General features: G+C 42.9%; 1 protein-coding gene across 1 annotated transcript in view; it reads left to right on the top strand.

Moving 5' to 3' along the window:
- Window positions 1-243: 243 nt before the first annotated feature.
- Window positions 244-24,188, top strand: part of ADSS1 (adenylosuccinate synthase 1) — a 91,333-nt gene continuing 67,388 nt past the window's right edge. Inside the window, exon 1 of the mRNA XM_043986593.1 lies at window positions 244-552. Within this exon, the coding sequence (XP_043842528.1) occupies window positions 361-552 (192 nt within the window). The 5' untranslated portion in view covers window positions 244-360. The remainder of the gene's footprint in view (window positions 553-24,188) is intronic.

Genomic DNA, 24,188 nt, shown 5'->3' with positions numbered 1-24,188 from the left:
GGACTGGAGAGGGCAAGACACTGGCCCAAGGTCGCCGCAGCAAAGTCGGGATCCGAGCCGAGCTTCTTTCTAATTCCTTTGGCCACCCGGGAGAGGTGCTTCGCGCAGATCCGCGATGCCCGCTGTCCACTCTCCATGCCCCCCGCTGCCCTGCCAGTCAGTGCGCCCTGGCCCTGCCAAGGGGCTCTCCCCACCCCCGCCCCGCCCGGGAGGTTACAGGCATGACGTCACCGCCCCCTCCCGGAGTCCCCGGCTCCATTTAATGGTCGGGACGCCGGGACCTCGGGGCGCGGGGACAGCACCCAGGCAGCGGCCGCCGAGCGGAGTCCCGCGGAGGGAGCCAGCGGAGCCGGCGGGAAGATGTCAGGGCCCCGGGCCCCCACTGAGCGGCCGGCGGGCCCCGGGGGCGTGAAGCGCGGGAGGCTGCAGCAAGAGGCGGCGGCCGTGGGCTCCAGGGTGACCGTGGTGCTGGGCGCGCAGTGGGGGGACGAGGGCAAAGGCAAGGTGGTGGACCTGCTGGCCACCGACGCCGACGTCATCTGCCGCTGCCAGGTGCGTGCACGCCAGAGGGCTCCCGCGGAGGCCGGGGACGGGGGGCACCACTCGTCTCCATGGCCTCCAGCTACTGGAGAGCAGCAACTCGGCTCCGACCATTCCCCCACCCCTTTCCAACCGCGCCCCAACGGTGGGATTCCCGTAACCTTCCTACGGCCTCCATCCCCTCCCTCAGAGATCTCCAGGACCTCCACCCGCCCCCTCCGTCAGACCCTCGGGATCCCTTACCCCTGGAACCTCCATCTCCCTCCCTAGAGGCCCTCAGCCGGGCCTTGGAGCTTGGAACTGACTCTACCTGCCCCTCCTCAGGAACCCCTGCAATCTTTTCCTGGCTTTCCGAGACCCCTGGGAATCACCTCACCTTCCCCTGCCCTAAACATCAGCTACCGCCATCCCAGGAAACACCACCTATGCAACCGCCCCCCCCCACTTCTCTCCAGGATTCCTCTTCTCTTCCCCATAATTCTGCTCGCACCCCCACTCCACTCCCATACACCCTGGACACCCCTTCACATAGACTTTTAGATCTGGGAAGAGCACTGGGCAAGGAATGTCACTCACCCCTTTTCTCTGAGCAACCCTCTGAGGGTGGGGGTGGGGATGGACTGGGGAAGGCTGATGCTCTGCAAGAGTCTTCCCCCCCCCCCCAACAGTGGCTCTGCTCCCAGATAGTCTCCACCTCCCTTGGGGGTAAAGGAGAGGGACAAGGCTGAGGGGGTGGGGTGCAAGGCTGAGCTATAAATAAACAAAAGCTACACAAGCTACTCAGCTGTGGACACCAGATCCTGAGGTGGGGGGAGGTGGAGGAGGAGAGGGGGCTGGGACAGTGCCTAGTGTCAGGTATCTGCCTTCCCTTCTCTTCCCTCTACACCCACTCGATTTGGAGTCAGGGGACCTAGGTTGAATCTTGGCTCTGTTCCTTACCTCTGTGAACTTGGGCAAATGAGACTTCATCTCTCTCACCCCGGTTTCTTCACCTGAAACAAGGAGGTTTTATTAGATGACTCTTAAGATGCTGCTCTAAACCTATTATGCCTCAGTTTCCTTATCTGTAAAAAGGAATATTTCAGCAATTCAAGCCACATTTATCAAGCACACCCCTGCGCTAAGTGCTTTGGGAATATGACAAAGACTTTCCTCTCAGGTTGCTTATTACCCCACAAATAACTGTCATGCAAAGGGAGTGAAATAAAGAGGTGGTGTAGGGGCAGCTAGGTGGCATAGTGGATAGAGCACTGGTCCTGGATTCAGGAGGACCTGAGTTCAAATCAAATCCATCTCAGACGCTTGATACTCACTAGCTGTGTGACCCTGGGCAAGTCACTTAACCCTCATTGCCTATGCCACCCCCCCATGCACCCCCCCCCAAAAAAGATGGTGTTGTGAATCGTTTCTGGAGTCAGGAAGACCTAAATTGAAATCCCGCCTCTTACCTTTAGTGTCTTAGGATGATGTGTGACCCTAGAGTAAGTTATTTAATCTCTCTGTTCCTTAGTTTCCTCATTTGTAAAATGAGGGGTTTAGACTCAAAAGACCTCTAAAGTCTCAGCTCTAAATGAATGAGACAAGACAGAAGGCTATGAGAAACTGGAAAATGGAGCTATCACTTTCTCTCACTTGGGGGTGTCAGAGTAGACTTCACGGAGCTGGTGGCATTTGAGTTCAGTGGTCCTGGGGTTGTCAGTCAATACACATTTATTAAGCACCTACTATGTGCCAGGCACTGGTTCTAAGAACTAGAGATACAAAGAGGCAAAAGACAGTCCCTGTCCTCAAGGAACTCACAAGAGATTTCAACAAATCAACCCCTCAACATACATTTATTAAACCTCTCCTATATTCTAGCTACTATGGTATACAATAGGGATAATATGACAAAAATGAAACTGTTCCTGCCCTCAAGGAGTTTACATTATATGGAGGGAAACAACACATAGAAATAAAAGTCAATACTAAATGTATAGGGATATCGACTAGACCTGTGATTTGACTTGAATAGAGAACTCCCTGATATGAATGGTACTGCCAATAAATGGATGCCACTTATAGGCTGGGGATTGCCTAGAAGCACCAAGGGGTTGTGTGACCCACCCAGGATCACACAGTCGATATGTGTCAGAAATGATCCTTGAACTCATGGCTTCCTGGGTCTGTATAAAATAGGAAACAAACAAAGTCATTCAGCAAGTGGAGGCACCAGCAGCTGGGGGAATAAGAAAAAGGCTAATGTAAGAGGTAAAATGCATTGAGTTTTGAAGGATGTTAAGAGTTTCTAAGAGGTGGGAGTGAGAAAGGAATTCATTCCAGGTATGGGGGAGAGCCTGTGCAAAGAGTCCAGAGACCCAGAGACTGGAGATGGCATGTCCTGTTCGGAGTAGGGCCAGTTTGGTTGGAATGTAGAATGTGTGAAGGGAAGTAACATGCTCTTTTAAAAAGTCTAGTAAGCTGTACCGGAGCCAGATTGTGAAGGAATTTAAATGGCAAGCAAAGGAGTTTGTATTTGATTTTAGAGGCAATGGGGAGACATTGAACATTTAGGGGCAGGGAGGTGACTTGTTTAAACTGTGCTTTTAGTACCTCAAAATTGTAAGGAGTTTGGAGAGACTTGAGGCAGGGAAACCAATTAGGAAAGAGTGATGCAATAAAGGAATGTGGTCGGTCAGTTAATAAACATTTATTAAGTATCTAGTATTGCCAGGCACTGTGCTAAGTGACTGGGGATACAAAAAGAGGCAAAAGACAGTCCCTGCCCTCGAGGAGTTTACAATCTAATGAGGCAATGGAGATGGAAAGGGTATTCATGAGGCATGGCCTGAGTCAAGATGGAGAGATGGGAAAGGGGAAAAGTAGACTAGTTTGACTGGAATGTCGTATGAAGGGAAGTTGTATGAGGTAAGATTGGCTAGATAGGTTCAGAGACAGATTGGAGGGCACTGAATGCCAGTTTATATTTTATTTGATAGGCAATGGGGAGCTGGCAGCTAAGTGGTACAGTGGATAGAACACTGGGCCTGAAGTCAGGAAGACTTATCTTTTTTAGTTCAAATCTGGCCTCAGACAATTACTAGCTGTGTGACCTTGGGCAAGTCACTTAACCCTATTTGCCTCAGTTTCCTCATCTGTAAAATGAGCTGGAGAAGGAAACAGTCAACCATTCCAGCATTTTTGCCAAGAAAACCCCAAATGGGATCATGAAGAGTCAGACACAACTGAAATAACTGAAAAACAATGGGGAGCCACTGAAGGTTTTTGGGTGGGGGAGTGGCATGAACAGGGCATGCATGGTAGAGCTATGATCTAGTAGCTCTATATGTCTGCTTGGCATATAGCACCCCCTCTTCTCCACACACACATATCTTGCTTCTTCTGGCAAGGCAACCTTTTCATTTCTGGATTTTAATTTTATGTTCCATTCCACCAAGTCTGTGATTCACAGAATTTTTAAATCATAGAAAATCAGAAATTGAAGGGTCCCTAGAACATTGGATAATAGTAATAGTAAAATATAAGTGGCACTTTAAAGTTTACATAGTACTATACATATATTATCTCATTTGATCCCCACAACAACCCTATGAGGTAGGCACTCTTATTATCTCCATTTTACAGATGAAGAAACTGAGGCCCAGAGAAAGTAACTTGCCCAAATTTACACAGCTAGCAGGTGGTAACCAGGATTTGAACCTTGATTCCAGTGTTCTTTGTGCTACACTACAATTACCTCATATCTCTCCTTCTCCCCCTTTCCCCTATTTAAAAACATCTTGAGTATGTTCATAAGTATCCCATTAAACTTTTTTTTCCCAGTCCTTATGAGATTCATCCTTTATCAGGAGCCCACTGGGCCAATATTAGAAACCACAGCTCTGAAAACAAAACCCCATTTTCTAATACTATCTCTGTAGCCAGGGGTGCTCATTCCTCAAAGGGTTAGCATACTCACTCTCTGTCATGCTCTCTCCGTCCCTGCCATGCTGAACTCTGTACAAACCCCTTTGCCCAATCCCCATTGAGCTCCCTTCTTCCCATACTCCTTAACACCCTCCCCATACCCACTGAAATGTGCCACTCCAAATCCTTCCACTGTGCTCTCTGGAATGCCTGTTCTAAAGGTAACAAAACTGCTTTCATTTCAAGCCTGTTCCTTTCTCTCCCCTCTACCATCTTCTTGCTCTCACTGACACCTGGCTCCCTCCTCTCTGGCTGCCCTATCCAGTACCAGCTGAAATTTCACTCATGCCATATGGATGTAAAGAGTCATAGTACTCCTAGATCGCCGTTGCCACTTCCAGACTGTCCTGTCACAATCATTCAGTAACCTCTCTCCTCTGAGATTCATTCAATCCATATGTATCACCCAATCAAGCTTCTGGTAGGTCATACTTTTTCTTTTGGCAAGGCAATCTGGGTTAAGTGACTTGTCCAAGGTAACAGATAGCATCAAGTGTCTGAGGTCAAATTTGAACTCAGGACCTCCTGACTACAGGGCCAGTGTTCTATCTACTGTGCCGCCGAGCTGCCCCTCATAATCTTTTTTTTTTAATTTACCTCCTATCCCCCCCCCTTTTTTTTTGGTAGGGCAATGAGGGCTAAGTGACTTGCCCAAGGTCACACAGCTAGTAAGTGTCAAGTGTCTGAGGTTGGATTTGAACTCAGGTCCTCCTGAATCCAGGGCCAGTGCTTTATCTACTGCACTACCTAGCTGCCCCCTATCCTTTTTAAAAATCAATTTTTAATAGTATTTTATTTTTTCCAATTATATGTAAAGGCTATTTTTTGCATTCTTTGTGGGGGGGGGCAGGGCAATGAGGGTTAAGTGACTTGGCCAGGGTCACACAGCTAGTAAGTGTTAATTGTCTGAGGCTGGATTTGAACTCAGGTCCTCCTGAATCCAGGGCTGGTGCTTTATCCACTGTACCATCTAGCTGCCCCCTTTTGCATTCATTTTTGTTTTGGTTTGGTTTGGTTTGGTTTTGCAGGGCAATGGGGGTTAAGTGACTTGCCCAAGGTCACACAGCTAGTAATTGTCAAGTGTCTGAGGTCGGATTTGAACTCAGGTACTCCTGAATCCAGGGCCGGTGTTTTATCCACTGCGCCGCCTAGCTGCCCCCTTTTGCATTCATTTTTACAAAATTCTGAGTTCCAAATTTTTCTCCCTTTCTCCCTCCCCCTCTTCTCTTTATCTAAAAGGGTAAGCAATTTGATATAGGCTATATATGTGCAATTGTTTAAAACATATTTCCATGTTAGTCATAGTTGTGAAAAAAGAAACAGACCAAAAGGAAAGACCATGAAAAAATAAAGTGGAAATAGTATGCTTGGCTCTGCATTCAGAATCCAACAGTTCTTTTTCTGGATGTGGATAGAGTTTTCCATCATGAGTCTTTTGTAATTGTCTTAGATCATTATATTGTTAAGAAGAGCTAAGTCATAAATAGTTGATCCTCGAACAATACTGCTCTTACTATGTACATTATTCTCCTGGGTTTGCTCACTTCACTGCATCAGTTCATAAAAGTCTTCACAGGCTTTTCTGAAATCCATTGGCTCATCTTTTCTTATCACATAGTATTATTCCATTATATTCATATAGATGGTCATACTCTTTATCTTGCCATCACCCACAAGTGTTCTACTTAATGAACTATGAAATTCCATTATCTGATCATAACATTTTATCATTCTATCTTTCCCTCTGCTCGATCCTATTCATTGTCTCCATCATAACCTTCAATCTCTCCACCCCTCAGTTTCTTCCCAAGCCAACCCCATGTTGGTTTGTTTCCCCTCCCCCACTCCCCACTGGCACCCCCCTCCCTCCGTGTTGGTTTGCCCTTTCATCCATTTTCTAGCCTGACTCCTTAGTGACCAGGTCTACTCTACACTGGAGTGCCTTTCCCCCTTATGCTATCACCAGTCGCCACCTGCCAGGCCTCAGCATTGCATCACTCCCACTATCCAGTGCCTTCCCTTCCCTTTCCTTCCCATGCTGGTGAACAGAGCTGTAGAAAAGTCACGACGCCATGCTGAGAGTGTCCACTGAAAACTCATGTTATATAATCTCAAGTCTCTCCCTCTCTAGGACAAGGCAATCCTTCTACACTTCCCTAATGGAGTCACTAATCTACTCACCATAGCAGCATCTATTCCAAATCTTTTCATCCTTCCCTCCTCAAACATCATGCGGTAGCCTCTGCCTTCACCCTCTCTGCAGGAAACCTTGCCTCATATTTCACTAAAAAAAATTAAAGCCATTCACCAAGAGTTTTCCCTTCCCCTCTCTATCTCACATCACTCACGTCTTCCCCCAATTCTCTCCTCCTTCACCCCTCTTTCCTATGAAGACGACCTTTCTCCTTGCCAAGAAGAACCCTCTCCTTGCACCTTTTATCCCACCCATTCCATCCCATCTGTTCCAACAGATTGCCCCCTTCATCATCCCTATTTTCCATAATTGTCGATCTCTCATTGTCTCCTCGATGCTTTCCTGCTGCCTATAAACATCTCTCCCATCCTTAAAAGGACTCACAGTCTCACTAACTGTCATCCTATTCTTTTGTGGCTAAACTATAATAAGTGCCTCCACTCCCTCCTTTCTCATTGCTTTCTAAACTCTCTTCAGCCTGACTTCCAACCTCATTATTCAACTGAAATTGCTCTCTCCAAGCTACCAATCATCTCTCCATTGTCCAGTCGAATGGCCTTTTCTCAATTCTCATCCAGGATCTCTGCAGTAGCCTGCTGGGGACTCAAGTCATTCCCCTGTTCAGTCCACCCTCCACTCCGCTACCACAGTGGTCTTCCTAAAGAATGGATCTGACCATGTCACTGCCCTGCTCAATAAACTTCAGTGCTCCCTATGGCCACCAGGATCAAATATAAAATCCTCTTTGGGTACCTTCCTACCTTTCCAATTGTTTTCCACTTCACCTCCCTTTAAGATCACTCTATGATCCAGAGACACTGGCCCCCTTGCTATTTCTTCATGTCTTTTTTGTTTTGTTTTGTTTTTTGTTTTTTTTTTTTAGTGAGGCAATTGGGGTTAAGTGACTTGCCCAGGGTCACACAGCTAGTAAGTGTTAAGTGTCTGAGGCTGGATTTGAACTCAGGTACTCCTGACTCCAGGGCCAGTGCTCTATCCACTGCGCCATCTAGCTGCCCCTCTCCTTGCTATTTCTCACACTTACTAAAACATCTATAGACATCATGGGGGACAGGAAGGGAATAAACTGTTATTATCCCAGTTTTACAGTTGAGAAAACTGAGGCAGACAGAGGCTAAGTGACTTACCCAGGGTCACACTGCTAGTAAGTGTCTGCAGCTGGATTTGAATTCAGATCTTCGTGATTCAGAGCTATCCACTATACTGTCTAGCTGGTTACCTTTTCCTAGCTTCATCCATGACTTTTCACTGACTGTCACCCATGTCTAGAATGGTTTTGTTTGTTTGTTTTGTTTTTGTGGGACAATGAGGGTTAAGTGACTTGCCCAGGGTCACACAGCTACTGTCAAGTGTTTGAGGTCAGATTTGAACTCAGGTCCTCCTGAATCCAGGGCTGGTGCTTTATCCACTGCACCACCTAGCTGCCCCATCCTAGAATGTTTTTTCTCCTTATCTCTGCCTCCTGGCTTCCCTGGTTTCTATTAAGACACTGAAAAATCCCACCTTCTGTAAGCAGCCTTTCCCAGTCGTGGCTCCTCATGGCCTCCTCCCCCTCAGCCCCTCCTCCCAGTTCCTTCCCTCTGAGATGACTTCCCATTTATACAAACCTATCTTGTAAATATATGGTTGTTTTCATGTTGTTTTCCCCTCATTAGAATGTGAGCACCCTGACAGCATGGACTGCCTTTCTTTGTATTTCCAGCACTTAGCAAAGTCCATGGCACATAGTAAGTGCTTAAGAAATGCTTATTGACTTGTTCTGTCCCCACATCCTTCTCTCTCCTCCTCAGTCCCCACCAAGAACTGGGAGAAAAGATAATAATAACATTTAAGTTCCACAGCCTTCTGTTTCCTGCCCAGGACTTCAGAGTCAGTAAAGATACTTTAAAAATAGCATGAGCTTTAAAAATTAACCTTGGAGAATCCACAAGACAGAAAATGAGAAGTGACTTCCAGAGCCAGGACTAATAGTAATAATAATACTATATAATATAATTTAATCATAATTTATAATATTTTAACATTTACAAGAGAGGCAACATGATGTGCCATAGCAGTTTTCAAAAGTGTGGTCCTGAGACTCTTTCAGGGGGTCCTCAAAGTCAAAACTATGTTAATAATAATTCTAAGATTTTTTTTACTTTCTAATATAGTAAATTTTTATAGTTATAATGCATATAAATAAAAACTCATTGTGGGGGAGGGGTCATCAGTAATTTGTAACAGGTTAGAAGGGTTCTGAGACCCAAAAGTTGGAGAACTGCTGGGGAAGGGGATGTAGAGCCCTGGCCTTGGTATCAGGAAGACCTGGGTTCAAGTCCAGGTTGCGTGACCAAGAACTAGTCATTTAACTTCAAAGGACTCCAGGCAACTCTTTGAAGTCATGATTTACAGCTTAGTTGTTGATCTACATGGATTGAGGAGTTCCCCACATTGATGAAATCCCCAAACTATCAAAAACCCCAAACCAAAAAATTATTTACCAAGTGCTTTTCCCAGCATAACATTATAAGGTAGGTAATACAATGATCATTATCCCTGTTTTACAAAGGAGGAAACTGAGACTCAGAGAAGGAAGTAATTTGCCCAAGATAGCACAATTCCACAGTCATTAAATGCCTAATATATTCTAGGCACTATGTTGTGGATTTCTTCTACTGCACTCTGCTGCTAAATTGGAAAAGATAAAAGCGCTTTACAAACTATACTACTAATTCAGTGTACATGCCTAGAAGAAAAATAACTTTCAATATTCATGTTCACTTGGAGCATGCATAAGTAACATCTCTCGTAAACCTTAATGTTTCATACCAGGTCTTGGGTGTGAATTGGGCTTGTGTACAATAGGAGGAGAGGTGCTACAGACAAGAACAGATAGAGGCCTGTCTAGAAACCCATCAGAAGGCAGCTGGGAAAGCTGTCAAGTTGTTAGTGGGAGGAGCAGACCAGTGGCCTGAAGGGGACTGAGCAGCTGGTTTAGGAATCCAGTCCCTGGGCTTTGCAGAAATTAGGAGCTGGCCCAAGTGGGTAGAATTCTATCTGGCAGACTCTCCTCTACCCAAGTAGCTGATGGAACAGCGAGTCCAGGCTGAGGGCCCGGGCAGCTTCCACCGGAGAGTGTACATGGAAATAGCCCTGGTCTGGGGGTCAGGAGGATGGGGTCCCAGGCCCAACTCTGCCACTGAATTTCCATGTAACCTTGGGAAAGTCCCTTTTCACTTCTCTTATAGTCATGGGGATGAGTCTTATAGTCTTATAGTCATGGAGATGAGTCCCATGACTAACATATAGCTGTGAAAAGGTGTGCCTTACTCAGAAGAAATATGATAGGCAAAAAGGAAGGCAGAGTAGTATTGTGTATACACATATATACTTATATATACACTAATATATAGATAAATAGTATAATATAATTATATACTCAGGTGAGTTAGGTAGGTGGATGGATAGACAGATAGATGATGGATGGAAAGAAAGAAAGAAAGAAAAATAGATAGATGATGGATGGATGGAAGGAAAGAAAGAAAAATAGATAGATAGATAGATAGATAGATAGATAGATAGATAGATAGATAGATAGATAGATGATGGATGGAAGGAAAGAAAGAAAAATAGATAGATAGATGATGGATGGATGGAAGGAAAGAAAGAAAGAAAAATAGATAGATAGATAGACAGATAGACAGACTGTGAGGAAAACCAAGAACAGGAGAAGGGAAGCCTATGAAAACCATTTGGATGAAGGTCAACAGAGGCAAAAATAGAAACAATATTTTTGTGGGAATATACCACAGACCACTTGGACAGAAGAAGGGAATAGATGAGGGTTTTTAGAAAGGCTCAGATGTCTGGCATGAAGACATGTTAGTGACAGATTTAGGGACCAGACCTGTGATTTTATTAGTAAAGGGAGCATGAGAATGAAAGAACTCCCTCTACCAATGCAAGTCTGAAGGTTAAATGGCTTGCCCAGGCTCATACAGGCAGTGGGTGTCAAAGGCAGGGATTGAACTAAGATGTTCCTGGCTCTGAAGATGGCTTTCTATCCATTCCACTTTGGCTATCTCTCTGCTCTAAAGTCTAGATATCTGTCAAAATAGAGAAGCTGATTTCTTAATTTGTCCTAATGATTTAATCCTTCAAAAGGTGAAGAGACCAGTGAGAGGAAATTAAATTCTAGATTCTCATCAATAAGGAAAAACTACTTCCTGGGGTTGCAATGATGGGAATTTTGGTGGGGAGTGTTAACTCCACCTTAGAATTTGTGATCAGGAAGAGGAAAGCCAGAAATAGTCTGATATGTACCCTAAATTTTTGGATAGTAAATTTCAGGGAAGGGTAAGATCCTATGGACAAAAAGGGAAGTCAATACAAAACTATAATAATAGCACTTATATAGGACTTTAAGTTTTGCAAGGTACTTTATATATTATCTCATCTGAGCCTCGCAGTAACCCAATGAGGTAGGGGCTATTATCCCCATTTTATGGATGAGAAAACTGAGACTCAGCAAGGTTAAGTTACTTGCCCAGGGCCACACAGCTAATAACTATCAGAGGCAGGATTTGAAACCAAGTTTTAAGTCCAGAGTGCTCTCCACTGTGTCACATAGCTACCTGAAGACACAAAGGGAAAAAGTTACAATGAGGAAGGAAAGAGATTGATATGGATGTATAGAGAACTTCTTAATCAACTTAGATTTTTCACTGGGTAAGAGCCAAGACTCTCTTGCCTGAACCGAGTTACCTCACTCCCACTGGGAGAGCTCCTCACTCTGTATTGTCTGGTAAATATTCTCTTCTGTATATTTTATTTTAATTTTATTACCAATTTGGTAAATGGGTTTCTCTAAAGAAAAAAAAACACATCTGGGAGATACAAGCAAAGGAAAATATTGGACACTGAATAGAAAAGCATAGAATGTTGCTCTAAGATTCCTGTTAGGAGGTAAGGTAAATAATTGGGGACTAAAGACATCTGAAATGGATGGGGTAGGTATACCAGGCAAGAGAAGTTAGTCCAAGATTGATCAATGACTACTACCAGCTGCCCAGCCCAGTTCACATATGGGTTAGTGGCACTAAACAGAAGTTCCTTCCAACTCTGAGATTTTGTGATTTCTCTCTGGGCCTTAGTGTATTCATATGTAAAATGATTTTGATAAAAAAATTTTACTATCAATCTCACAGGAGTTTTGTGAAAAGTGTTTGCAAACCTTACAGCAATATAGAAATGCAAGGTGTCATCTTTATCATCATCCTCTGTAAAATGGGGTCAGACATTAGTGGGCAGATTATATTCCATTTTGAGCATCATGTTTTAGGAAAGACATGAAGAAAAGCCTCTCTCCACTAGATCAGATAAATCTCTCCACCCTTATTCACAAAGAACTCCTGGGGTTGCTTCAGATAAAAGAGGGAATATGTGGACCTTACTGGAAAGAGATAGATAAATCAAACTATACAAAGGATCTGGGAAAAGAGCTACATACACTCAATTTGTTTTGTTTTGGTTTTGGTGAGGCAATTGGGGTTAAGTGACTTACCCAGGGTCACACAGCTAGTAAGTGTCAAGTGTCTGAGGTTGGATTTGAACTCAGGTCCTCCTGAATTCAGGGCCAGTGCTCTATCCACTGCGCCACCTAGCTGCCCCTTACATACACTCAAGAACCAATGCCCAACCAATGGAGACTGGGAGACTGGGAGAATTGTGGGAGAAAGTCAAACCAAGAGCCTTTTCTTTGCTAAAGGTGTATCAAAGAACTCCATGTACAGAAGTACAATGTGGGGAGCAAAACTGAGGACCTTGCACCTGTTAGTACTAGAGAAATTAGCACAACAGGAAAATAAATGCACTGAGGGTGTCTCATGGTACTCTGAGTCATACGGCCTTGGAGGCTCCCAGGAGTAAGGTAGACTCTAGCAACCCTAATGTAATACTGTATGTTGGAAAGATTGTCTAGAACCCTGTGGAAGGTGAAGGAGAGTTTTTTTTTCTGATAGTCAAAGGGCTATAAGCCCATTCTATATTTCTTTGCTAGGCTAAATTGAACCCACCATATATATGTATTGTTAGCCTGAATGTTTCCATGGAAAACTGAGGGCCCTGTAGGAGAGAGAAAAATGAGTTAAATACAGGCACACTTAAGATTTCTCTATTTTGGGTTATTTGCCAGAACAATGTAATAGGAGACCTCCTCAAAATTGTCCTAGGTCTACAATGTAAGAATCATTAAAGAAAGAACCTAAGTACATAGATTATCAAAGCCGAACTTTTTTTTGGGGGGGGGGAAGCAGGGCAATGAGGGTTAAGTGACTTGCCCAGGGTCACACAGCTAGTGTCAAGTGTCTGAGGCTGGATTTGAACTCAGGTCCTCCTGAATCCAGAACCAGTGCTTTATCCATTGTGCCACCTAGTTGCCCCAGAAGCTGAACTTTTAATATTGAATTTAGACTTTCATCCTCTCAGGGGCCATGGCTCAAATGCCACATGCGATGGTGATCAACTGTAGCCTATTCAGAAGAGAGTGACCCAAAGGCTCAAAAGCCCCATCAAGTTAGCATCAGTTGAAAAACCTGAGTATGCTTAGCCTGAAAAAGAGAAGACTTCCACGTGTGATTTCTGTTGTTGTTGTTCAGTCACATCCTATTCTCTGTGATCACTATGGATCACAGGCCCTTTTATTCTCCACTATCTCCTAAAGTCTGTCCAAGCTTGTGTTCATTGCCTCCATGACACCATCTCTCCATCTCATTTTCTGCCGTCCCCTTCTCCTTTTGCCTTTGATCTTTAGGAAGTTTTTAAATACTTCTCTGCCAAATAGGATGATCTTCAGGCTGGGAAGTATAGGGGGAAAATGGTTAAGAAGAAAATGAAACCTAAGATAAGGGAAGAGATGGTTCAGAGTTCCCTTAGCTGTCCTCAGAAGACCTATAGAAACTATATCCCAAGTTACTGAGAAAGGCAGCTGTGAATGCTGAGCCCCCAACAGTTTGGGGAATGGGAGAGCTGCTATAAGAATATAGGCAAACGTATACTTATAGGCAAATGTCATATTCTGCATTTCAGAAAAGAAAGAGCATTTCTTCAGCTTTATGGCCCAGGCAGTCAGTCTGATTTCATTCCTGGCAAAATTCTGAACAAATCACTCAAGGGATGGTTTGTGAGCATTTAAAATGGAAAGTGGTGATAGCTCTAAGCCAGTGTAGATTCTTCAGGAAGAAAAAAAAGAATCTTGACAGAATAATGTCGTGTTTTTTTGGACAGGGTTACTAAACTAAGTAAACTCCTGAAATCAGATGACTGCAACAGTATACTTGGAATTTGGCAAGGAATCCCGCAGTCTCTTGTTATGTCCTTGTGGACAAAATGAAGACATGTGAGCTGTATGGTATAGATAGATTTGAGATTTGAAGACAGTTGCCTGGACCGCCAAAGTAGTGATTAATGAATTCATAAATGCCTTGAATTAATTTGAATTAATTCCAATTAATTAATTGGAAGGTCTTTAATAGAGTGTCCCATGAGTTCTGGCCTTAGATGTACTATTCAGTATTTTAATCAAAGGCTTGGATGAAAACATGTTGATCACATCAAATGAAACAAAGCTGAGAGGGGTACATAACTATTTCATCAGGCTTGTCAGTCAATCAACATTTATTAAGCCTTTACTATATGCCAGGTACTGTGCTAAATACTTGGGGTAAAAAGAAAGGCAAGGAGCAGACAGATAGGTGGGGAAGTAGATAGAGCAACTGGCTCTGGAATCAAGAGGACCTGAGTTCAAATTTGGCCTCAGACACTTACTAGCTGTGTGACTCTGGACAAGTCACTTAAACCCAATTATCTTCAAAAAGGGAGGGAGAAGCAAAAGACAGCCCACTAACTGGGGAAGACAGCAAGCAAACAACTAAGTACAAATAAGCTAAATACAGGTTAAAGAGGGAAAAAATCAGATAATAATAAATAACAGAGGGAGAATTGAGATATTGGGAAAAGGTTTCCTGAAGAAGGTGGGATTTAAACTGGGATTAATTTAAGAAGATGAAATTTTATTGGGATAAATGTAAAGTCCTGCACTTGGGTTCAAGAAATCAATTACACAAGAACTAGATTGGGAAGGTACAGCTAAACAGTAGTTCAGAGGGAAAAGGCCTGATTTCCTAGGGAGTGGAAGTTTTAGTGGATGCACTGCAAATTCAGTATGAGTCAACAGCATGGTGTGGCAGTTAAAAATGCTAATATAATCTTAGCTTGAATTAATAGAGATATAATGTGCCCTGAGGAAGGGAGGTTATGGTCTCACTACATTTTACCATGGCCAGACTACATTAAGAATAGTGTTCTATTTGGGGTACCACAGTTTGGAAACGACATAGAGTTCTTCATCTAATACTATGTCATTTAAGGGAGAGCTGAGGGGCAGCTAGGTGGCGAAGTGGATAGAGCACCGGCCCTGGAGTCAGGAGTACCTGGGTTCAAATCCGGCCTCAGACACTTAACACTTACTAGCTGTGTGACCCTGGGCAAGTCACTTAACCCCAATTGCCTCACTAAAAAAAAAAAGGGGGGGGGAGTTGAAGGAACTAGTTGTATTTATTGCATATCAGAGAGTTTTGGGGTGGGTTTGGAAGGAATCTCTAAGAGACTTGGAAATGTCTCTCCAGATATTTATAAGGCTGTCATGTGAAAGAAGGATTATATTTGTTTTGCTTGGTTTTAAGAGACAGAGTTAGGAACAGTGGATAAGATGTGGGGAAAATGAATAATAAAAAAGTGGAATAGGCTGTCTCAGTAAGTGGATGAGCTTCCTAACAATGAGGGTCTCCTCCGATAGAGGCCAAGGTCCACTCCCTGGGGCTGTTTTAAAAGGGATTCATGCTGGTGTTGAATTAGGTGGCCTCTGAGATTCCTTCCAGATTTTAAGTTCTATGATGACACAGAATTATTAAAGGAAGAACCTTAGTACATAGAACATCAAATTTGGACTAAATTGTTAAACAAAGAACTTAGACTCTCAGGATCTGAGAGCTTATCTTGCTCAAGGTTATATAGCTATTAAGTGGCATGGCTCAAATTGGAACCAAGTGTCCCACATTCTAGGCAGGGTTTTTGTTTGTTTGTTCTTTCCATTATATTGTGCTGGGTGGTAGGAGTACTGTCCTGGGATTCAGGGGGCCTGGGTCAGTCCAGACACTTCCTGTGTGACTTTGGTCAAGTTATTTTACTTATTTGAGTATGTTTCCTCATCTATGGAATAGGAATAATTATACCCTCATATTGATTGTGATCACTTTTTTTTTTTTTTTTTTTTTTAGTGAGGCAATTGGGGTTAAGTGACTTGCCCAGGGTCACACAGCTAGTAAGTGTTAAGTGTCTGAGGCCGGATTTGAACTCAGGTACTCCTGACTCCAAGGCCAGTGCTCTATCCACTGCGCCACCTAGCTGCCCCGTGATCACTTTTTTTTGTTTTTTTGTTTTGTTTTGCTTTGGTTTTTTTTAGTGAGGCAATTGGGGTTAAGTGACTTGCCCAGGGTCACACAGCTAGTAAGTGTTAATTGTCTGAGGCTGGATTTGAACTCAGGTACTCCTGACTCCAGGGCCGGTGCTTTATCCACTGCACCACCTAGCTGCCCTGATTGTGATCATTTTGTAAACCTTAAAGCACAATGGAAGAGGGAAATATTATTATAAGATCATAAATCTAGAGATAGGACTACAGATGACATCTAGTCTAATCTCATTTTATAGATGAGGAAACTGAGGGACAGGGAGTTTAAATGACTTGCCCACAGCCACACAGGCCATAAGTATCAAAGGATTTGAAGCCATGTCCCTTGACTCAAGAGCCAGTGGGCATTCTCTTCTGTTTCCTCTCCTTTTCTACATCTACTACCATGCTTCTTCCTAATTACATAATTACTATAATAGTCTCTGGCCCCTTCTCCTGCTTCTCCCCTTTTCTCCATATTCTCTCCCTCTTTTTTCTTCATCTTTTCTCCACCCACTCCTTTTCTCTTCCTCTCTCTTCTTTCCTCTTTATTTTCTTCCTCTCTTTCCCCTTTCTGTTCATTCCCTCTAATTTTCTCTCTACTCTCCCCTTTTCTCTTCATTTTCTCCCTCTGATGTATATTCTCTTTTCATCTTTTTCCCCTCCATCTCCCCAAACACCTTCAGTATGAAGTCAATTCTCAATTCTCTGTGTGACCCTGGCCTTCTCCCCTTACCAGCACCTGAGCAAAATGGTGCCAGGAAAGATATAGCCAACACAGAAAGGTGTGAGTCTAACTATCCAAACCCAAACTGAAATGACTTGGGGATGATATGTCCCTTTGTTTTATCCCATCCTTTCCTTACTCCTAGAAACATACCTTTGTGGAAAAAACCAAAAGCACACACATACCAACCACCGGTGAACAGTGTTATGGAGGGAATTCTTGGTCATAGTCAGGCTGAATGCATATGAATAATACAAGCTGATGGCTTTTAAGATCCTTTTCTACTTTTAGATTGTGTGACTTTAGTTATCCAGCCTCTATACAAAGAGAAGAAGGAAGAGCTTCTTCTTTGGTGAGAAAAACTAAGAGCTTCTCAAGATAAATTATTCTATTTTGGCATGGTTTTCATTATTATTTTCAGTTAGTATTTATTATAACATAATTATATATTACATTATGTATTATATAATATATTAGATCATATTTATCATAACCATGTTATGTCATATTCTATATTATATTATTGGTATAATGATTATAATATTTATTAGTTAATATTATTATCAGCTAATATTTCTTTGAATTGAGCCAAAATTTGCCACAGCGACTTCTCACCATTGCTCCAAACTCTGTTCTCTAAAGTCAAGCAGAAAAATAATCCATCAATCCAACAAGATCTGTGGGATAACCATTCCGTACTTCAAGACAATGATTACTTCCCCCCAATTGGTCTTTCCTTCCCCTGAGAGGTGGCTGAGTCAGGGTTTGGTATTTTGGGGTTTTTTTTGCCTGACTGAATTAGTAGAGGTCACTCTCTTTGTGGCAGGGTATGAGAATAATCCTGGCTTTTCCCCTGAATTTGAGAGAGCTTCCTGGAAGAGGTTGTGTGCACTGGGCTTCCAAACCCCAGCAGGGTGTCTCATCTCTGTCGTTCTGAAGTTGCTGAGCCATCTCCTATAGGTCTCAGTTCACAGCCCACCTGGCTTTTCCCTCAGCCAAGCATGGTTGGGGCTTGACCTGTCTGGGTGATTGAGGGGAGACACTGTGACACAGCTATTTTGAGAGGCAGTCCTCTCTGGGTGGACAGAGTGTGAGGTCACCCAGGATTATAAATACAGAAGGAGAAGGTCAGGGGTCAGGTTACCAGAGCTACTGCCACTGCTACCCTGCTCAAATGCAAATCTCAAGCCTAATTTTCTTGATCTTCTCTCAAAACAAGCCTGTCTCTTGGTCAGCCTGCCCAGCCCAGAAAGCAAACTATGCTTTAGGGGCACCCATCTCCACCCCACTCCCAGGCTAGAGCTAGCGGACACAGCTGGGCCAGGAAGAGATCAAGGCACTCATGCTGGTAATAATATAATCTGTGACCCAGAATCACAGCTGCTGGTTTATACAAACTGGGTTTACCTGGGAAGGGGGGGGGCCTTCTCACAAATCACTCTCTGGCTGGAATGTCCACTCAAAGTTTCTTCAGGGAGCACCAGAATTTGTTGCATGCATAGGTGGGTCTGTACAGAAAAGGTAAAGGCTCAGCCTCTGTGAAAGCATTAAGGTTAACGAGACACCGAATATAGGACAGGCTTTATTTTGCCTAATATAAAGAACAAAACAGAAAATATTCACACACATACTCAAGCCTATGAACAAGTAAAAAAAACCTTTTCTTCTCCCTATGGTGAGTCCCTGTCTCTGAGACTACCCCAGGGTTGAAAGTTCTCCCTTTCTCTCATAGGGGAAAGCAACTGGGGTCCATAAAAAGTTGACTCCTTTCTCTAGTGAGTACTGCCTCCTATATAGTCACCTCCAGACTTCTAATACTACTCTGGTTGAGCCCCTTTCCTTACCCTCCACCCCACCCCTCCACAACCACCTCTCTTCCTTTTTTTTTTAAACCACCCCTCTTTCCAGCAATCCAGTATCAACCAACTTTTTTGGGGGGGGGGCAGGGCAATGAGGGTTAAGTGACTTGCCCAGGGTCACACAGCTACTTAGTATCCAGTGTCTGAGTCCGGATTTGAACTCAGGTCCTCCTGAATCCAGGGCCAGTGCTTTATCCACTGCCCCACCAAGCTGCCCCCTCAACCCTTTCTTTTGATAAACCCCACAAGCAAAAACCACTTAGGATTACTGAGGAATCAACCCCACAAGCAAAAAACACTTAGGATTACTGAGGAATCAACCCTGTCCCCATTCATATAACTAGTGAGTACTAGTGAAAAGCAAAGTTGAGGTTGGCCCCTGCATCTCATAACTGTCCCTTGCTGCTCCTTGACTCCAGCTCCTTCTTGGTCTCAGAATTCTTCCATCAATCTGTCACTGTCATTGCTAAGCTGTCATATCATGTTCCTACAGCTCCCGGCTTGACCTGACCCAGGAATGCCTTGGAGTTCTACTACCATCTCTAGAGTTACATAGCTCCCTGTTCTCCTGAGGCTATATGGTTTCCCAATGAGTCCTTTGGAGGGACCTCACTCAGATTTGCCCAGGCTTCTCTTTTAAGGACCCAAGTCTGAATCTCTACATGCAGCACCTCTCTTCTGCTTCTCTTAGGAACACCTTGTAGTTCTGCTACTGCCATCTCTGGAGTTCCATGGTAACCCATGGTAATCCCTTCCTTGTCTTCCAGTAAATCAGTCATCCTAAGTTTTCCTAAGGTTCTCTTTCTTTTCCTTTCTTTTTTCTTTTCTTTTCTTTTCGTGAGGCAATTGGGGTTAAGTGACTTGCCCAGGGTCACACAGCTAGTAAGTGTTAAGTGTCTGAGGCCAGATTTGAACTCAGGTCCTCCTGAATCCAGGATAGAGCGGTGCTCTATCCACTGCGCCACCTAGCTGCCCCAGGTTCTCTTTCCTGAGAAGATGCCTCCTCTCCAACCCCTCAATCCCCATATCAGTGGATATTAATGAATTAGAGATTTGAGTCAGGAAAAGAAAATCTATGGTCAAGGTCAGGATCAATTTGAAGAATAAACTAAACCTAATTCTTCCACAGAAAAAAATGAACCCATGCAGTTCTGCTATGTATCTTCCTCTAGGAGATCAAGTGATGTCTATCTCGGGGCTTCCCAGATTGAAAGTTTGGAAGCTCTTAAGTCAAAGGGGGCGGAATTATAATCGGAGGTTTCTAAGAGTCCTTAGAATTTAAGAATATTTGTTTATGTGGAAAATATCTATCAACATTTGTTGTATTAGAAGTCGAAACATCTTAGTAGTATTATGAATCTAGTTTCACCCTGAGAAGGTCTTGGGGACCCACAGGAGTCCCCAGACCACACTTTGAGAAACACTGCCAAAGAGGACCAGTCCAACACATCAAAGACTGTCTTTCTAACATTACATGGGGATCAGCACAGCACCTAGGTTGTCCCTCATTTTCACCATATGATCAACGCAAGTCCATGTGCAATCTTGTATTTCCTGACTTCTATACCGCCTCTTGAGTTTGAGTTATATGCTGCCATCTACTGCTGCTTGCTGGCCACAGGGTTCTACTTTAGTCCCGGCATCATCTGATGTTTTGATTTTTCAGAGATTGTGGTATTCTAGGATTTATAGCCATATCACAGCACCGCAAGAAATTGAAAATCAAAAAGTAGGTTCTTACACCAAAACAGAGTTTAGGATTCCTGAAAGTACTAGGCAGTTTCCCAAATGGGATCTAATCCATTCTTCTTCCTGTACAATTTTGGGTTTAGTTCATTTCATTTCAATTCAATTCAGTGTAATAAATATTACTAAGCACCTATAAAACAAAAATGAAAAAATTTCAAAGGAGCTTACATTTTACTGGTAAATTAAAACAGGCCTACATGATGAAAGGCTAAGGAGGTAGGAGAAAAAAGGAGAGATCAGACACTGTGCTCACTCTAGGAATGTATGAAGGACAGAGTCCTAAGAGATGGGAGAATCAGCAGACATTTCATGGAAGAGTTATTGTTTACCCATAGTGACTCCCCAAGGGATATGCACTGATGGATTCACTTCATCCCAACTGCGTGTCATGATCTCAACAATGGATATCTTCATTCCTTTAGTTTTTCCTATGTAGATTATCTAATCTTTTTTTATTGATGCCTTTTATTTTGACACTCTTTACAATATATAACCTCCAATTGTAATTTCTCTTAAATAATAACAATCATCAACAACAATAGCTAACATTTATTTAGAGCTTTAAGCTTTACAAAGCATTTTTTTGTAGGGCAATGAGGGTTAAATGACTTGCTCAGGGTCACACAGCTAGTAAGTGTCAAGGGTCTGAGGTCAGATTTGAACTCAGGTCCTCCTGAATCCAGGGCCGGTGCTTTATCCACTGTGCCACCTAGCTGCCCCTACAAAGCATTTTAACATCTAAAATACTGATTTTTTTGACCAACAGCAAATGAAACAGTCCACTCAGAAAGGTGTTTTAATATTAGTCATAAAGAATGGTCAATATAGCCAATCTCTTTTGAATAGTCATGAATCTCACCGAGGAGATTCCATATTATTCTGGGGGTGGAGGAGGGGTGATGCAATCCATGCTATATCATCTACAAACAGAAACATCTGGAGGAACTTAACCGTTATTTGGTATCTTATCCTCTTTCAGATATCTTGAGAATCAACACTCAATGCTTTGAGAATAGTGCTACCTTGACAACAGACTTGGTCTGTGTATATTCTACTTCTCTGCATGGCACAATAGGGACTGAAATGTTGAGTTCAAGTGTTCGTTGTAAAGCTCTGTATTGATGAAGAAATTATATCATTTTAGAAACCTTCACAGATCTGTTTCATTTTTTTGTCTATTTATTTTCCTTACAGGTCCTTCTAGAAATGCTTTCGGGATGATCTGGCTTAGTCAGGTGTTAGGCCAAGCCTTCACCAGATTCATTTTCTTCTCCAGCGTACTTTGCTGCTTTGTGAAGCATGGCTGCTTATAATCTTCCATCCTTCTTTTCTATCCTGACTCTTCTTTTTTGTTTTTGTTTTTGTTTGTTTGTTTTTTTTTATTTTCACTAGGCTGTGAGGATTAAGTGACTTGCCCAGGGTCACACAGCTAGTAAATGTCAAGTGTCTGAGGCGGATTTGAACTCAGGTCCTCCTGAATCCAAGGCCGGTGCTTTATCCACTGTGCCGCCTGGCTCCCCCCGCCCCATCCTGACTCTTCTTTAGAAATGCTTTTACAGAAAACAGGTGTCTTCAGCAGCCATGTCTCTCTTGGCAAGAGTTAGTCAGTTAGTCAATAAACTTTAGTAAGCACCAGGTAATTAATGTGCCAGTTACTGTGCTAATTACTGGGGAAACAAAGAAAAGCAAAAGGCAATCCCTCCCCTCAAGGAGCTCACATTCTATTGGGGGAAAACAATAAATTAAAAGAAGCTAAAGGGGGGTGGGGTGAAAAGGTGAGGAAGAACCAGAAACAGGGACATGATGAAGTCTGGATGGGAAATGATAGGATAGGTCCCTTCCTTAGAGACTCTGTGAAGAGCTCACCCATGTGCGCTCTTGACCTTCTCCAGTCCAGAGGGAGGGAGGGCCCCAGGGGGCAGGAGATACTGAGGATGTGTGAGTTTCAGAGTTGACGTGATCTTGCAGGATAAAGAGTTTCTGGAGACCACGATGAAGTCTAGGAGTATAGTCCAAAAGAATCAATTGTTTGTTGACCAAGGCAATTTCTAGGCTGTTTTAGACTCCTACTTATGGAGTTTACTTTTAATCATTTTACATCTCAGATAAATTTCTGGAGAAAATAGTGATAATCAGAATCTTATCCATTTCCCATTTTTTAAATAGCTTGTTTCAGTAGGACCAGTTAGAACTACTGTAATTGTCCACAGGATGTTCTCATATATTTTTTCTTCTAGTGTGATATTGATCTTGACTTTTGCTCTTAATAGCCTTCCTGTTCACAAGCAGCTGATTTAGAAATGATTCTCACATTGGTAACCAACCATTTCCTATCTGTTAAAATATAGTCAGGTTCTGTGTGTGTGTGTGTGTGTGTGTGTGTGTGTGTGTGTGTGTGTGTGTGATGTTTAGTGCTTGCCACATCCAGAATGTTCTGACTTTCTTATAAAAGAAAGTATTCATGATATATAGATGTGAGATTCTTATATAGCCTAAATAAAGCCTTTACCTCTTTCAACTCAATGCAAAATCATTTTTTCCAAAAAAAAAAAAAAATTCACCATCCTCTCCTGCGCCTACTTTCACACTGAAGTCATCAAGTATCAGTATACATTGACTTTGGAAAATCTTCACCAGCTCTTCATAGAATTTCTTTTTTTTTCTTTTTCTTTCTTTCTTTCTTTCTTTTTTTTTTGTGGGGCAATGAGGGTTAAGTGACTTGCCCAGGGTCACACAGCTATTATGTGTCAAGTATCTGAGGTCAAATTTGAACTCAGGTCCTCCTGAATCCAGGTCTGGTGCTTTATCCACTGTGCTACCTGGCTGCCCCTCTTCAGAGAATTTCTCCACCTCTTCACCTTTTGTAACAAATATTAGTGTATAATAAGCTGCAGTTATCCTCAGGATGGTCTCTTTGCTTATGCTAATCATAAACATTGCAAAGGTCAGAAGTCCTTTCCCATGAAATGTCTTTGGGAACATGATAAAAAGAAATTCCACCAATTCCCTTATTTACCATTTTAAGGGGGATCTAAGACTTCTTTTAATTAAAAAATATTTGTATACTTTCATTTTACTGTTTTTACATTACATTCACAGAGTACTCGCACTTTGGGAGAGGTTTCTTGTTGCAAAGTTAAATAGTTCAGCAACACTAAACTTATTCAACATTTCATATCCCTAATACCTCCTCACCTCTCTAATTGTTAAAATTAATAATAATAAAATAGCTAACATTTACATAGCGCTTACTACGTATGTCAGGCACTGTGCTAAATGCTTTACAATTTTATTTCATTTGATTCTCACAACAACCCTGGCATGCTATTATTCTTTTCACTTTACAGATGAGGAAGCTGAGATAAACAAAGGTGAAATGACTTGCCCAGGGCCTCAGCTAGTAAAAGTTTGAGGCCAGGGGGCAGCTAGGTGGCGCAGTGGATAGAGCACCAGCCCTGGATTCAGGAGTACCTGAGTTCAAATCCTGCCTCAGACACTTAACACTTACTAGCTGTGTGACCCTGGGCAAGTCACTTAACCCCAATTGCCTCACTAAAAAAAAAAAAAAAGTTTGAGGCCAAGTTTGAACTCAGGACTTCCTGACTCCAGGCCCAGTCCACTGCATCACCTAATTGCCTTTCACCT

The sequence above is a fragment of the Dromiciops gliroides genome, chromosome 2 (genome assembly GCF_019393635.1).
Source record: "Dromiciops gliroides isolate mDroGli1 chromosome 2, mDroGli1.pri, whole genome shotgun sequence".
Lineage (NCBI taxonomy): Eukaryota > Metazoa > Chordata > Mammalia > Microbiotheria > Microbiotheriidae > Dromiciops > Dromiciops gliroides.
The sequence above is the reverse complement of the archived record's forward strand: the minus strand, read 5'-3'. Positions and strand labels throughout refer to the sequence as shown.